This window comes from Danio rerio, chromosome 1, assembly GCF_049306965.1.
Source record: "Danio rerio strain Tuebingen ecotype United States chromosome 1, GRCz12tu, whole genome shotgun sequence".
Classification (NCBI taxonomy): domain Eukaryota; kingdom Metazoa; phylum Chordata; class Actinopteri; order Cypriniformes; family Danionidae; genus Danio; species Danio rerio.
Window position 1 is genome coordinate 57160358 of NC_133176.1, and position 17115 is coordinate 57177472.

Here is a 17115-nt window from a genome sequence, read left to right on the forward strand (position 1 = left end):
CGATCACGGTTGTGGTGAATAAATGTGTTATAGTGCCTCCGTTACACACATTGATTTACTGCTATTTATAATATATGATTCGTTTAAATGCTCTGGGGTAAATCTAAAGTTCGCTAAACTCTAAATTGTGCTTGTGGACTAATGTTTTGGCGGCTTGTGGAGCGGCCGGTGTTCAGTGACTGAGGGAAGATTTTGAAGGGATTCAGTGAAGGTAATGTGACGTTTGGAAAGGGTTAATGTAGTTAGAGCTATTTGTGTTTGTCATGCACTTATCGTGTAATATAACTGATGTATGCTTCGTGTCTCTAGACAGAGATCTTTTCATAAACATTTGGTTGTAACCATATTATCATATCCCTTATATAATGGTGATTTAACTGTTATTAAGATATTTAACGCCATTGGGAAATATGCACATCTTAAGCTTAAGTGTAGTTTTTTAAATTATTAAATATAATTTAAAATAGCTTGAATGTTGTGTTATGAAAATGAACTAAATACTATTTTCATGTTTAATATGAATATTTAAATTTTCCAAAACTGGTTTTACTATAAAACCACAGGAAAATCATCCAAAACATGTCAAATTAGCATAAATAAAAGCTGTAATATTTGTAAAAGCTTTCACACTAGCACTTCTGGTCCGCACCCGGGTTTGTTTGACGTCATAGTATGGTACGTTTAGCCCAGGGGTCACCAATCTCGGTCCTGGAGGGCCGGTGTCCCAGCAGGGTTTAGCTCCAACTTGCCTCAACACACCTGCCTATATGTTTCAATTATACCTAGTAAGACCTTGATTAGCTTGTTCAGGTGTGTTTGATTAGGGTTGGAGCTAAAATCTGCAGAACACCGGCCCTCCAAACAAGTTTGGTGACCCCTGCGTTTAGCTAGTGTGAACGTGTTTTCTGAACTCGGGTGCGCACCCATGAACCGTACTTGAGTCCCCCTGAAAGAGGTGCTCTGGGGTACAGATGTGAATACCATCGTACCAAATAACAGAAGTGATCCACTAGCAGTACAACAAACTATTGTTTTCATAACGTTCGTATGTGTATGTGTGTGTGTGTCTATGTCACGTTTCGTACCTTGGTGACAAGCAGGACTGAGGTTGAGCAACGGCAAACACAGTGATACACAGTGATGTCTGCTTGTCTCCTCCAAAAACAGCTTCTGCAGATCGTGTGATGTTCTGAATGTTTAGAATATGGTTGCGGCAGATGGACACAAGTCACTTTCTGTATGTCCAAAACCAAAAGCTTCAGTTAAAGCAGAATGACCACAATGTGCGGAGGTCTTTCCATTTCGGCGCCTGCTTTCGTGACCCTCACCTAGCAACGGCCGTAAACAAAACAGCAGCTCGATGATGCAAGCGTACCTGGTTCAGAAGGAAAAAAGACAGCGTGAACACAAACCAACCGAGGAGGTGGCAAAGGGGGACAATCGAACTTGGGTACGGTCCAGGCAAATGAACCAAGTGTGAAAGCACCCAAAACATTAACGTTTTGCAGTGGCCCAGCCAGAGTCCAGACCTAAACCCAACTGAGAATATGTGGAGAGAGCTTAAGATCAGAGTGATGGCAAGGAGACCCTCCGTCCTGAAAGAGTTGGAGCTCATTGCTAAAGATGAATGGGCAAAAATACCTGTGGAGACATGCCAAAAGCTCCTCAGCAATTATAGCAAGCATATGATTGCTGAAATAACCAAAGAAAGGTTTTTTATTGACTAATGAGAAGGGTTTTAATTATTTTAGACACTTTATATTCAAATATAAAAAAGCTGAGAAATATTTTTTCCCACAATGATGCCTCTCGTATCTTGTCTAATAATACTTTCGGAGAAACGTGTCATTTGCTGTCAAAAACAAACTTGCTAGATAAATAAGAGTAAATGTAAGTCATAATTATGAGGAGTATGACTAATTGCGAGCTTTACTTCACTAACTTTTTTCTACATTCATGTACAATAGTGTTAATATAACAAATAAATCTGTGTCTTCATATCAGTAAGTAAGTATTATGACATGTAATAGGAATTATTTAGCCAACACTGAGTGCTATATTTAGCTGTTATTCTCTTTATTTTTATCAGTATGCTGGGTCTGAAGGAGAAGGACCGGCCGGTGGTCAGGAAGCTGTTGTGTGCCGGCTGCTGTGTGCGATGTGTGCTGCGCTTCTGCTGTGTGGGATCCTCCTCCGCGTACAGACGATCATATGAGGTGCGTTTATCGGCTGACTGTGTGTGGTTTAAAACGGTGTGTTTCTCAACCACGTCCACGGAGGATCATCAGCACCACATCTTTTGGGTGTCTCCTTTGTCTGTCACACCCATGTCTTTCAGTCTCTGCTAATGAGCTGATGATCTGAATCAGGCGTGTTTGGTTAAGGAGACATGGAAAATGTGCAGAGCTGGTGGTCCTCCAGGAATGTGGTTGAGAAACACTGATATAAAGAAACTCATTTTTTTATGAATAGGTTAATTTTATAGTTTCTACAAGAGTTAAACGGGTAAGTTTTCCCATTTTGGAATTCATTTAGCCAATCTCCAGGTCTGCCGGGAGCACTTTTAGCTTAGCTTCGCATAGATCATTGAATCGGATTAGACCATTAGCATCTCGCTCAAAAATGACTACCTAGTTTTGAAAATCCGCCTATTTAAAGCTTGTCTATTTTGTAGTTACATTGTGTACTAAGACTGACGGAAAATGAAAGTTGCTATTGTCTAGGCTGGTATAGATAGGAACTATATTCTTATGCTGGCGTAATAATCAAGGAACTTTGCTGCCGTACCATGACTGTAGCAGATGGAAGGATATTACACAGCGCCTGAAAATTTTAAAACCATAAAGATATTTGTTAGAGATGATTCAGAACTACTTTCAGATGCAGCAGAATATTATTGTGCCTGTTGCAGTCGTGGTACGGCACCATAGTTCCTTGATTATTACGCCAGAATGTGATTATAGTTCCTTTGTCAGCCTAGAAATTAGCAACTTTTTATTTTTGGTCGTCTTAATACACGATGTAACTACATAAGTGTTAATCTTTAACTTATCCTAGTTCATATTATCAAAACTATTTTTTTTTCTATTTTTTGAGCGAGATGCTAATGGTCTAATCCGATTCAATGATCTATGCTAAGCTAAGCTAAAAGCGTTTTCGCCAGAACCGGAGATCGCCTGAACGGATGAAATAAAACTCAACTGTTTAACTCTAGCAAAGCTGTAAAATGAGCCTAAATAAAGTGGAGTGTTCCCTTAATCAAGATTCCCAATTACAGGACATACAGAAGGAGCTTCTGGCCTTCATCGGTGAGGAAAACAGACCGCAGTCCCGTGATGCCTCTGGTGAGGAAAAAACAGATGACCCGCCAAGCAAACGCATGAGAATAGAGGACGGAAACACGGAGGATTGTGTTATGCCAGAGACTGAGGCAGACGCAGATGTTTGTCCAGTGTGTTTAGGAGTTTTGCAGGACTTCTGCAGTCCAGCATTTGCCAAACAGGTGCAGGCTGATTCAGCCCCTTTGTGTTTTTGTTATATTAACTGTAGTATGCCTCGTCTTGTGTTTAACACATTGCAATTTTTAAAATGTTTGCACATATTTGTACACTTAGTTCTTGCACTTAATTTTGTAATTCCTGTACAATGATGATAAGAATCCTATGCTATTATATTCTTTGATTTAAACATTGTTAGTGCAATAATTAATTAATTAACCCTTTAACTGTCACCCACTTTTTGAGTTCAGATTATAAAATAATATGTAAAATATGCATATAAATATAACATAAAATTCTAACAAAAAAATTATAAAAACATTTTTTTACTGCTGCACAATATGAATAATAATAATAATGATTTTTTATTGTAATAATTATAATTTTTTACAATCATTTTAAATGAATTATTAACTTAGTAGTTAATAATGTTATTATTATATTTTATTATTATTTTATTATTTTAATACATGTTATTATTATTTTTATGACTACTATAAAATAAATCAAATTAAGTAATTAAAAATAACAAATAATAATTGTCCAGGAAAATTTAGAAAATTGTTCTAGCAGCACACGAGTAATTTATAATTATTATAGTAGTAACTGGTATTATTACAATAAGTTGTATTTAATTTAATTTGTTGTCATTGTTTATTATAAAATAATTATTATGAAGAAATTGCTAAAATACAAAAAAGGATTGTTAAATAAAATTAGTTCCCACAGCACATTAAAAATAATAGCAAATTTATAATTAATTACATAAAATAATAATATAATGTAAATTTCAAATAATATTATTAAAATGTAGGTATTAATGATAAAATGTCAATTAAATACATATATTTAAATTAGTTTTCATTTTAGTACACAATACAAATTGTTCCAGCAGCAGAGGAGTAATTATTATAATTATTGTAGTTATTGGGATTGTTACAATAAATAGTATTTAATTTGTAATTGTTTATTTTTAAATAATAATTGATAAAATTCAAAAATATGAAACATTTCCCCAAAAATATATATATTTTTTATCACAGCACATAAAATATAATTTAAAAATCTAATTAATAAATTAAATACAAATATTTAAAAAAATCGAATTCTTATAGCACATATAAAAAATAAAAATAATAGCAGATTAATTAATTAAATACAAATATTTAAATAAATCAAATTCTTACAGCACATATAAAAAATAAAAATAATAGCAAATTAATTACTAAATACAAATATTTAAATTTACGTTAGTGCAAAAATACAAATACATTTAGTCTCCAACTATTTAAGTTCCCATCCGCACGCCATTTCATGTCTAATTTCATTAATCATGCAGGTTTCTGATGCGGTGAAGAAACAGCAGTACGAGTTTGAGAGTCTGGTTTTGACCGTTTCTCTTCCCGCTCAGCTCTCCGTTAGAGAGGTCAGTGCTATCGGTTACAGATGATGCTTTTATAACTTATTTTGATCATAGAAATCCAGTACAAACATGCTTCTGTGTGTTTCTACAGCATTCATGTTGGCTGCACGTGAAAAAGGAAGTCAGGTATGGACACAGCATACATTTCCCATGGGGCTAAGCGATTATGATGCAAAAAAAATTCCATATCACAATATAAATCATTTCATATCCTGATAGTGATGTGTATGTGTGTGTATATATATATATATATATATATATATATATATATATATATATATATATATATATATATATATATATATATATATATATATGTATATGTATATATATATATATATATATATATATATATATATATATATATATAATGTATATGTATATGTAAATGTATAATCCATCTGAAGTCACATGATGCTGTGATTCAGGGAGAAGAGCATGTGTTTGGGGAAAGACGATGTGATTCAGGTGAAGGACGCGTTTAAGTGGGCCGTACAGGGAAAGATCGCTCAGGAACTGGGAGCTTCTGTTCTGGCCAACGTGAGTCTTTCTTCTTCACTGATATTATGAATAATTCACTATCGTTTCTATTATCTCTTCATTCTGTGATCCGCAGAGTCCTTGTGAAGTGAGCGTCGGGTTTATACATGCAGAAACAGATGAGGACTGTCATTTCTTGTAAGTGTAATGAAAATTAAATTATGAGAATTGTTTGTTTCGCTCTTTTTCTTAAAACTGCAGGTACTTCAGGCTTATGTGCTTGATACATTTAAAGTTTCATAATGTTATACTGCAATTTTTATAAAATAATACTGCAATTATCATAAAAATGTACTGCAAAATAATGAAATTTGCAGAAAATTATCCCCCAGACTGCATAGAATTATGCCCCATATTGCATATAAATACACTGCAACTTGCGTAATATTATTCCCCCAATTGCATAAAATTACACTACAATCATCATAGAATTATACTGCAATTTGCATAATATTATTCCTCAATTTGCATAAAATTATACCGCAAAATACTGAATTTGCACAAAATGTTCCCTCAGATTGCATAGAATTATACTGCAACTTGCATAAAATTATTCCTCTGATTTCTTAGAATTATACTGCAGTTATCATAAATTTATACTGTAAAATACGGAAATTTTCACAAATTATCACCTAAATTACATCAAATTATACTGCAATTTGCAAACAATTATTCCTTTAGATTTGAATAAAATTATAATGCAATTATCATCAAATTATACTGTAATTTTTCACATAAAATTTTCTTCAGACAGCATATAATTATACTTCAATTTGCATAAAATAGAACTTACATAAAGTTATTTTGCAATTTGCATAAAATTATTTCTTTAGATTGAATAAAATTATAATGCAAAATAATGAAATTGTCACATAAAATTTTCCCCAGATTGCATAAAAATACACTTCAATTTGCACAAAATGTTGCTGCAACTTACATAAAATTATACTGCAATTTGCATTAAATTATACAGGAAAATACAGAAATTTGCACAAAAATCTCCAGATTGCATAAAATTATATTTCAATTTGCATAAAAATATTCCTTTAGATTGAATAAAATTATAATGCAAATTTACTGTTTTTTTACATAAAAGTATCCCCCAAATTACATAAGTATACTGCAATTTGCATAACATTTTACTATAACATGCATAAAACTACACTTAAATTTGAATAATTATTATAATGAAGTTATGCGTCTTGTGTATGTTTATGCATAAAATTCTGAAACATTTATTTAACATTAATATTTCTGTTATAATAATTTATATAAGTTATAATAGTGTTGGTGAAATACTTTGTCACTTATAATTATGCTACATGTCAAAGTATACTACAAGTTGCATCAAATATTCACAAAAAATGTAATAAAATTATAAAATGATAATAAACTGTGCATAAAATTATTGGCCAGATTTAGTAAAATCATAATACAATCTGCACAAAATTACTTAGCAGTTTTCGTAAATTAACTTCAATGTTATTCTCAAAGTTGTATAAATTTGTACTACAATGTGCAAAATGATTCTTTAAATTTGTGAAAATTATACTTTAATTTGCATACTATTATTCTAGAAATTGCTTAAAATTATACCACATCACAGATAATATTTTTCTACAACTAGCATAAAAGTACATCTTACTCAAATCAAATGTATGAGTTGCTTTGAATAAAGTATGTTTCAGATGTATGCATGTAAGAATAACTTACCCGTCTTCATAGTACAAAAAGTGTCTTCATGATGTCACTTCCTGATTAACCCAGCTGTGCTTTTTTTTGGGCAGAGCAAACACTTGTCCGGACTGTTTCAAACCCACCAAAAATAAAGCGGTATGATTTCCTCATTTTTTCTCAGTTGTATCTGTGATCTCCACATTCCGTCTAATAAAAGTGAGCGTTTCACACATAAAAGTCCTGTATTTGTAATCCTCACCTTCTCTGTGGCTCAGTCCATCTTCACCAGGATGGCAGTGGTCAAAGCGCTGGAGAAAATCTCAGAGGAGACGTTCAGCCGGTGAGGTTTTGTTTGTTTTCCTGCTCATGTAAAACACTTGTTTGATTTTTCCATTAAATGTCTGATATATATATATATCTGTGTGCAGGTATTACCCATGTCCACCAAAGAAACCAAACTCCAGATGCTCAGCGCTGGACACCACCTGTCTGCACACGTCTGTCTTTATAGCAGGTATATCCAGATCATTAGTCAACAGCAGGTTTGTGTGTTTGGGGCTGTCACCTGACCTCAGTGTAAAATTATACTGCGTGTATAATTATTGTAAAATCTGCATGTAATTACTACAACTGCAAAACTACACTAGAACATACGCTCACCAGCCACTTTATTAGGTACACCTGTCCAACTGACCATTAACGCAAATTTCTAATCAGCCAATCACATGGCAGCAACTCAATGCATTTAGGCATGTTGAAATGGTCAAGATGATCTGCTGCAGTTCAAACCGAGCGTCAGAATGGGGAAGAAAGGTGATTTAAGTGACTTCAAATGTGGCATGGTTGTTGGTGTCAGACGTGCTGGTCTGAATATTTCAGAAACTACTGATCTACTGGGATTTTCACGCACAACCATCTCTAGGGTTTACAGAGAATGGCCTGAAAAAGAGAAAGTATCCAGTGAGCGGCAGTTCATTGGGCACAAATGCCTCGTTGATGCCAGAGGTCAGAGGAGAATCGCCAGACTGGTTCCAGCTGATAGAAAGGCAACAGTAACTCAAATAAGCACTCGATACAACTGAGGTCTGCAGAAGAGCATCTCTGAACACACAACATGTCCAACCTTGAGGCAGATGGGCTACAGCAGCAGAAGACCACACCGGGTGCCGCTCCTGTCAGCTAAGAACAGGAAACTGAGGCTACAGTTCACACAGGCTCACCAAAACTGGACAATAGAAGATTGGAGAAACGCTGCCTGGTCTGATTTAGCGTCAGAATTTGACGTCAACAACATGAAAGCATGGATCCATCCTGCCTTGTATTAACGGTTCAGGCTGGTGGTGGTGGTGGTGTAATGGTGTGGGGGATATTTTCTTGGCACACTTTGGACATTAGTATCAATTGAGCATCATGTCAACACCACACACACCCTACCTGAGTATTGTTGCTGACCATATCCATCCCTTTATAAACACTGTGGACACATCTTCTTATGGCTACCTCCAGCAGGATAACGCTTCATGTTATAAAGCGCGAATCATCTCAGACTGGTTTCTTGAACAGGACAATGAGTTCACTGTATTCAAATGGCCTCAACAGTCACCATATCTCAATCCAATAGAGCACCTTTAGGATGTGGTGGAAATTTGCTTAACATTGAACTTCAAGTCGAATATAGTTATACAGCAAATTGCATAAAATTATACTGCAACACACATAATATACTACAACTTTCATAAAGTTATTCTCCAAGTTGGATCAAATTATTCCACAACATGCATACAATTATACTGCAATTTGCAAATAAGTATATTGCAATTTTCATAAATTATTCCCTAAAATTGCATAATTTGTTCTTCAAATTGTTTAAAATTATACTTCAATTTGAATAAAATCATACTGGTATTTGCATACAATTATCCCTGGATTGCATGCATAACATGCGCAAAAACAAAATTAAAACGCAATCTGCTAGAAACTACACTTCAACTTGCATGTTTATTCACTAGATTGCATAAAATTATACTTTTAATTTGCATAAAATATCTAAGAAGATTGCATAAAACTATAGTGCAATGTTTTGTTATTTTATATAGCAACTTGCATAAAATCATTCTTCAGTTTGCATAAAATAACTACCCAGATTTCATAATATTATACTGCAATGTTTGGAAAATTATAATGCAATTTTCATAAAATTACTTTCCAAATTGCATATTTAATTATGCAAATTGCATAATTATAATGCAACTTGCATAAAATTACTCCCCAGAGTGCATCAATTATACTTCAATTTGCATAAAACAATTTCCCAGATTGCATAAGATTATACTGCAACATTTGAAAAATTATAATGCAATTTTCATAAAATTACTTTCCAAATTGCATAAAAATATTATTTAATTTGCATAAAATTATACTTCAATTTACATAATATTAATTACCCAGACTGCATAAAATTTAGCTGCTACTTTTGTAAAATGATAATGCAACTTTCATAAAAAATATTTCAGATTGCATAAAAATTAGACAGGAACTTGTGTAAAATTATATACTACAAATTTCTAGGTTGTTAGACGTGAACTCAGAAAATATGTAAATCTACAAACCCGCATTTCTTTAGGTCGGTATAATAAGTTTTCCCGGGAGCTTCCGCAGACGCCGTGGGTGATTGATGGAGAGAGACGGATGGACGGATCAGTGGAGGAACTGATCGCGGCTCCGCTTCTGTCCTCCTTCAGAGCTGATGGTGAGAGCTAAAACCTAAAGCTGAATTGGGTCCTAAACTGTAGGTGGTGTATTTGTCGTTTTCAAACAATATAGCGTGCGTTCACATTGAAGATTTGTTTTTCTGTGTAGGTTTTAACTTTTCATCTTCAGGACGAGAGGACGTGGATGTGAGGACTCTGGGAAATGGTAAAACATGGCTTTCACACTCTCTGTTACTAGTTTTGGTTTCTTCATCTTGACTATTTCGCCTTTCAGACTTTTTTTTCGGAGAATTCTGAGTTTACATCACACTATATTTGCTTATTTCCTGTAGAATCCTGACTCTACCTCTTAGAATTCAGAGAGAAAAGAAGTTAAAATTCCTGGGGTGTTAAGGTTTTTCCTTAAAATGCTTAGTTTAAATACTTTTTCATGATCGAATTCGGACTTTACATATTACCTTTTTCTTGAATTTATTATTCCAGTTGGCACATCTAAATGGACTTTTCCCCACCTCAAAATTCTCAATTTACATCTCTGAATTTTTTTCCCCCCTGAATTGTTTTGACATCTTATGATTTTACCCACCTGATGGAGTTTTGCATTTTCTAGGAGTCTTAAGTTTACATCTTAGAATACAACATTTGTCTTGGAATTCTGATTTTACACTTCAGAATTTAGAGTTTACAACTCATGATTTTTCCCAGCTTGGAATTCAGAAATCTCTGAAATTGAGTTATCATAGAATTTTGACTTTTGCTAATAATTTTAAGTTTACATCTTGGAATTCTGACTTTTTCTAGGAATTCTGACTTTACAACTCAAAATCTTTCCCCGCCTTGAAATTCAGAAATCTCAGAATTTTAGGTTTATATCACAGATCTTTAACTTTTCCTAGGAATTTTGAGTTTGCATCTTGGAATACTGACTTATTTTTAGGAATTCTGACTTCATATCTCATAATATAGAGTTTACAACTCATGATTTCTTCCACCTTGGAATTCAGAAATCTTGGAGTTTTGAGCTGTCATCATAGAAATTTGACTTTTTCTATGAACTCTGAGTTTCCTTATAGGAATTTTGAGTTTCCATCTCTGAATTTTAAGTTTACATCTTGGAATAATGACTTTTTCCTAGGAATTTTCCATCTCAAAAATTTGAATTTACATCTCAAAATTTTAATGACTTCTTGTAAATCTGAATTTTTTTAAGAAATTGAATTTACGTCTTGGAATACTGTTTTTTTTTCAAAGAATTCTGACTTTACAATTCAGAATTTCATCATAGAATTTTTACTTTTTCTATGAACTCAAAGTTTCCTTATAGGAATTTTGAGTTTACGTCTCTGAAATTTGAGTTTACATCTCAAAATTTTGATGACTTCTAGGAATTAAAAGTTTTTATTTCAGAATTTTGAATTTTTTTAAGAATTTTGGATTTAGGACTTGGAACATTGTGTTTTTTCAAGGAATTCTGACTTTACAATTCAGAATTTAGAGTTTACAACTCATGATTTTTCCCAGCTTGGAATTCAGAAATCTCTTAAGTTTACATCTTGGAATTCAGAATTTTTAAGTTTACATCTTGGAATACTGACTTTTTAAATTTTTTTTGACATTTTAGGAATTCTGAGTTGACATGTTTCGTTGGTTTCTCAGGTCGACCGTTTGCTGTGGAGCTGCTGAACCCTCATCGAGCAAAATTCAACAGAACTGAGATCAAGCAAATACAGGAGGTACAAACATCTGTCTTCTGTCTTTATATCACACCTGTAATTAACTATGTACAGTGTTCATTATATTCTAACCACAAAGTATCTAAAGTGAATTTTGTCTTCTATTCTCTCTGCTCTCACAGACCATCAACCAGTCTTCTGACAAAATCCGAGTTCGAGACCTACAGATTGTTTCCAGGTGTGTGTTAAATATACAAACACACATATATTGTTTCCCTGGACCACAAAACCAGTAATAAGTGCAGATTTTTCTGAAATTGAGATTTATACACCACATTTAACCCAAGTAATTTAGCCTTCCATTAAAGTATGGTTTGTTAGAACAGGAAATCGTTTGGTGAAGATAAAGCTTTAAAAAATCACATTTAAATAAACAAATAACGTTTTTAGCAATGCATTTTACTAATGTAAATTAGTATTTTTATATATTTACAGTCTAAAATTCACAAAAAATGTAATATTCTAATGATTTTTGGCATAAATGAAAAATCGATAATTTTGACTCATACAATATACAAATATACAAGTGCAATTTAGGACTTTTGTGGTCCATGATGAGTTAAGAAAAGCCTAAATAAACATTAAATAAACATTTGTTGGTCACTTCCCCCTAAATAGATCAACGGTTTTATTTACGGTACCTCATACTTCAGTTTCTCATCAAATCTTCTGACCAATCAAATGCTCTCTGGTGTCTGATATGCCCCGCCCCCTTCTCATTCACTTTTCGTTTGATGCGCTTGAACTCAACTACTCTCCCTGGCAGAGCTCTGATAAAACAAAACACTATTGGCTGTTTTATTTAAAAAAGGGGAGGAGCTATTCTATTCCCTCCCTCTATTTGTTTTTATTTTGTGATTACGTCAAACACAGAATAAAAAAATGCACAATTGAAAGTATTTCACTGTACCTTTAAGCCTGGTTTTGTCCTACAGGGAAGCGACCAGCCGCATGAAAGAGGGTGAAGAGGAAAAGACAAAGACCTACAGCGCCCTCATCTGGACTGAGAAAACCATCGACAGCTCTGACCTGCACTTCCTGGAAAACATCAAGGTTTGTAGGAGCTTTCTGATCTGTGTGTGTGTGCGCAAGAGATGAGAGCAGAAACGAGCTGATGATGGTGTGTGTGTGTGTGTTCAGGATCTGAAAGTGGCTCAGAAAACCCCCCTGCGAGTGCTTCATCGGCGGCCGCTGGCGGTCAGACAGAGACTCATTCACTCCATGAGCAGCGTTTACCTGGACAAACATCACTTCACACTCAAGCTGCGCACACAGGCCGGGACGTATCCTTACTTTACAGCTGTGCAAAACTAATGGTGTGAAATACAATTACAATTTAATTTTTTTTGGATAATGAAACGGAAGTGTCTGGTTTTAGACCACAATAATGCATTAGTATGGTGTAGGGCAGGGCTGTCCAAACTCTGGAGGGCCGGTGTCCTGCAGATTTAAGCTCAAACTTGCCTAAACACACCTGCAAGGAAGTTTCCTGAAAGCCTAGTAAGAGCTTGATTAGCTGGTTCAGGTGTGTCTGATTGGGGTTGGAACTAAACTGTGTCGGACACCGGCCCTCCAGGACAGAGTGTGGACACCCCTGGTGTATGGCCTCCTTGTGCGGCCAATAAAGCATCAGTCGGTATTGGGAGTGACAGATACAAGTCCTGCACAGTGGCCAGAGGGATCTTGAGACAATCTTCTTGTAGATTAGTGGCCAGGTCACTATGTGATGCTGATGGAGGCTCAATAATGTTCAGGTCTGGTGACTGTGCAGGCCATGGGAGATGTTCAACTTCACTTTTCTGTTTATCAAACCATCTATCAGCAGTCTTGCTGTGTGCATTGGTGCATAATCATCCTGATACACAGTACTGCCTTCAGGAACCAATATTTGAGACATTGGGTGCACATGCTTCTTCAGAATGGTTTGGTAGTCCGTGGCAGTGACGCACCCATCCAGCACACGTATTGGGTCTTGGGAATGACATGATGATGCAGCCCAAACTATCACTGATCCGCTCCCATACTTTAATCTGGGCATGCAACGGTCTAGGTCCGGGGTCACCAATCTCGGTCCTGGAGGGCCGGTGTCCCTGCAGGGTTTAGCTCCAACTTGCCTCCAACACACCTGCCTGGATGTTTCAAGTTTACCTAGTGAGAGCTTGATTAGCTTGTTCAGGTGTGTTTGATTAGGGTTGGAGCTAAAATCTGCAGAACACCGGCCCTCCAGGAACAAGTTTGGTGCCCACTGGTCTAGATGATATGCTTGTTTGGGGCTTCTCCACACCGTAACTCTCCCAGATGTGGTGAAGACCGTGAAGATGGACATATCAGACAATAATACAAGTTTCACATCGTACACAGCACAACATTTTCGCTGGCAACATTGAAACTGACATTTGGCACTGGCACGAGTGGGCGAAGGTTTGGTTATAGCAGCCCGGCCTTGTATTCTCACCCTGTGGAGCTCCCTACCAACAGTTTTGGTCAATAAATGATGATTCATTCATTCATTTTCTTGTCGGCTTAGTCCCTTTATTAATCCGGGGTCGCCACAGCGGAATGAACTGCCAACTTATCCAGCAAGTTTTTACGCAGCAGATGCCCTTCCAGCCGCAACCCATCTCTGGGAAACATCCACACACACATTCACACACACTCATACCCTACGGACAATTTAGCCTACCCAATTCACCTGTACTGCATGTCTTTGGACTGTGGGGGAAACCGGAGCAAACCCACGCGAAGGCAGGGAGAACATGCAAACTCCACACAGAAACGGCAACTGAGCCGAGGTTTGAACCAGCGACCTTATTGCTGTGAGGCGACAGCACTACCTACTGCGCCACTGCCTCGCCAAGCAACCGATGATATTAGAGTGATTTGTAAAGGACCACTTGACACTGATGACTGCAGTTATTAAGCTAAAAATTCAGCATTCATTAATTTACCTTCGGCTTAGTCTCCATTTCGGAGGTCGCCGCAGCGGAATGAACCACCGACTATTGCAGCATATGTTTTACACATCGAAAGCTCTTCCAGCTGCAACCCTGTACTGGGAAACTCATTCATTCACACACACACTCATACAATACAGCCAACTTAGTTTATTCGGTTCACCTATAGTGCATGTGTTCGGACTGTGGGGGAAACCGGAGCACCCGGAGGAAACCCACACCAACACGGAGAGAACATGCACAAGTCCACACAGAAATGCCAACTGGCATAGCCAGGACTCGAACCAGCGACATTCTTGCTGTGAGACGATAGTTCTAACCACTGAGCCACCGGAAAAGATTTCTTTCATCAACATTAATAATCCCAACAAGTACTTTGTTTATTTCACTGGTGGTAGTGATTGTAAGCTAATGAGAATGATTTTCAAGGGATCATTCACACAAGTGAAAGTTTTCCTTCACGAGTGTCAATTAGGTACATTAAGGAGTTTGTTCATGGAGATTTCGGACGGACCAAACCAAACCTCTGTGACCTGATGAACACGGACGCTGATATCCTGGAGCTCGACGTCGAGGTCAGTCTTTATTAATATTTCATTTGCATGATGGAAATCTCTGTATAAATCTCTCTCTATTAAATGTCTAATATGCCTCTTTCTATTCGTTTCATCCTTCAGTTAATAAAAAGTCTTCAGACACTGAAAGTCAGGGAATTTTATAGTTGTTTTAGTCCCAGTCATTGAATATTAGTGTTAATGTTTTTGTTTGTTTTAAATTGTATCTTACTTCCCATTTATAAACGATGTATTTTTTTCTGTGTTTATTTTTTAAATCATCTTGTTATGATGAAGCCATTTTTTTACTGCCTTTTTAATCCTTTTTTACTGTTGCTGTTTTCTGTGTGTTTCAGTCTGTAGACATCGACTGGCCTCCGGCTATTCCAGATTGACGTTTGGCATTTGATGTTCTTGTTTGACAGGGACTGTATGTATATTTCTGTCATACATTTACGCATTAGTTTGATCATTATTTGGTTGAATTAGGTTTCTGAATGCACATTTTCCTCAATAAAAACAGCCTAATTTAGTTTTTTGTTAATTATTGTTCTGCTCCTCTTTCAACAGTCTGGCTGGTTTGTTTTGGCGTTTATTAATAATTTAAAAGAATATTTATCAATTTTGATAAACGGGTTTTTATATTTTTACACTGGTTTTTAGGTTAAATCATGTGTTACAAAGTAAATCAGAGTGTTACTTGAGCCAAATAATAAATAAATATTTTTATATACATAGTATTATTATTATGTTGGCTTGAGGTAGACTGAGTTAAACTACTCTGTCCTCGAAACCAAACCTATCTCCTCCTAGGCTGTTTGTGCTACAAGGCCCAAATTTTGGTCTAGATGTGTCTTCGGCATTCAAAATTGTTGGTAAATCTCTTCATGCCGATAAGATTTATAATGTTTGAATAAAAAAAAAGTTAAATATTACATTTGAATAATACTGGCATATAAAATACTTATACAAGCCCCAAAATTGGCCAGAAGCTGTGTTCTGCATTAGATTGTGTTGCTATATCTTTTCAGGATTATCAGACTTATAGTTTTCCAATAAATAATTTTCAAGCATTATCTGTCTCAAAATATGGCAAGCCGCAAACTTCGTTACTCAAACGCCATATTTTTTTTTAGAAATGATATGAATTACTGATATTTATATATTTTAAATAAGCATAATTTTAGACCTTTATTTGTATTAAAAATACAAATGTGTAATTTAATATTTAGGCTTTTCTTGAAATTCTGGAGCACAAGTATAAAGTTGCCCAGTAATATTTGTAGGAATAGCCAAAAAATACATTGTAAATGTATTAAAAAGTCAACATTATATTTTTTATTTATGCCAAAAATCACTACAATATTAAGATCATGAAGAAATTTAGCAAATTACCTACTTTAAAAATATCAAAACATAATTTTCTGTTACTAATATATGCATTGCTAAGAACTTCTTTCTGACATATTTAAAGCAGATTTTCTGTGTTTTGATTATTCAAAACTGGATTTGTGGTCCAGGGAAACATAATAAATGTTATTAACCCTTATGTACTGTTGGGGATTTCTTCATCCACTCTGGGGGGATTTTGAGTCTTAGTTTGGCCACAACTTTGTCTGTGTTGTCTGAAATTTTTAAGGATTTCAATACACGCTGGGCAAATGTACATCCCCTTTTTCGTTATGTTTGGGATGAAAACATCCACTAAACTGCCGTAAAAATGCATCAGATAAATATTTTTTTTTTATTTATTTTGCATAAATCTGTTAATCAACCTCAGTCCTGATCAAAACTACTAAATGTTGAGACAATTACAGAATTTTACCTCTTTGCCAAATTTATAATAGATGTCACTTCATTTAACACACAAAATGTCATATTTTCAATATAACAATTATATAAATCTAAAAAATATATATAGAAAATATAATATTATTTAAAAATACACAGTCTTTGTTTTCTTTTTACTCCATGTAGGTTATCTGATGCATTTTAAAGCAGTTTAGTGGATATTTTCATCCTGAAA

The 17115-nt window shown here is 35.1% G+C and overlaps 1 protein-coding gene across 1 annotated transcript; it reads left to right on the forward strand.

Annotated features, from left to right (window-relative positions):
* Nucleotides 1-16: 16 nt before the first annotated feature.
* On the forward strand, nt 17-15622 carry pus10 (pseudouridine synthase 10). Its single transcript, NM_001111189.1, is given in 18 exon segments — nt 17-211; nt 2090-2216; nt 3278-3502; nt 4837-4923; nt 5012-5046; nt 5349-5460; nt 5537-5598; nt 7248-7293; nt 7413-7477; nt 7566-7651; nt 9761-9886; nt 9997-10053; nt 11505-11581; nt 11704-11759; nt 12517-12634; nt 12722-12864; nt 15011-15110; nt 15446-15622. Coding segments are annotated over 17 exon segments (1560 nt in total). The 5' UTR covers nt 17-211; nt 2090; the 3' UTR covers nt 15485-15622.
* The last annotated feature ends 1493 nt before the right edge of the window (nt 15623-17115 follow it).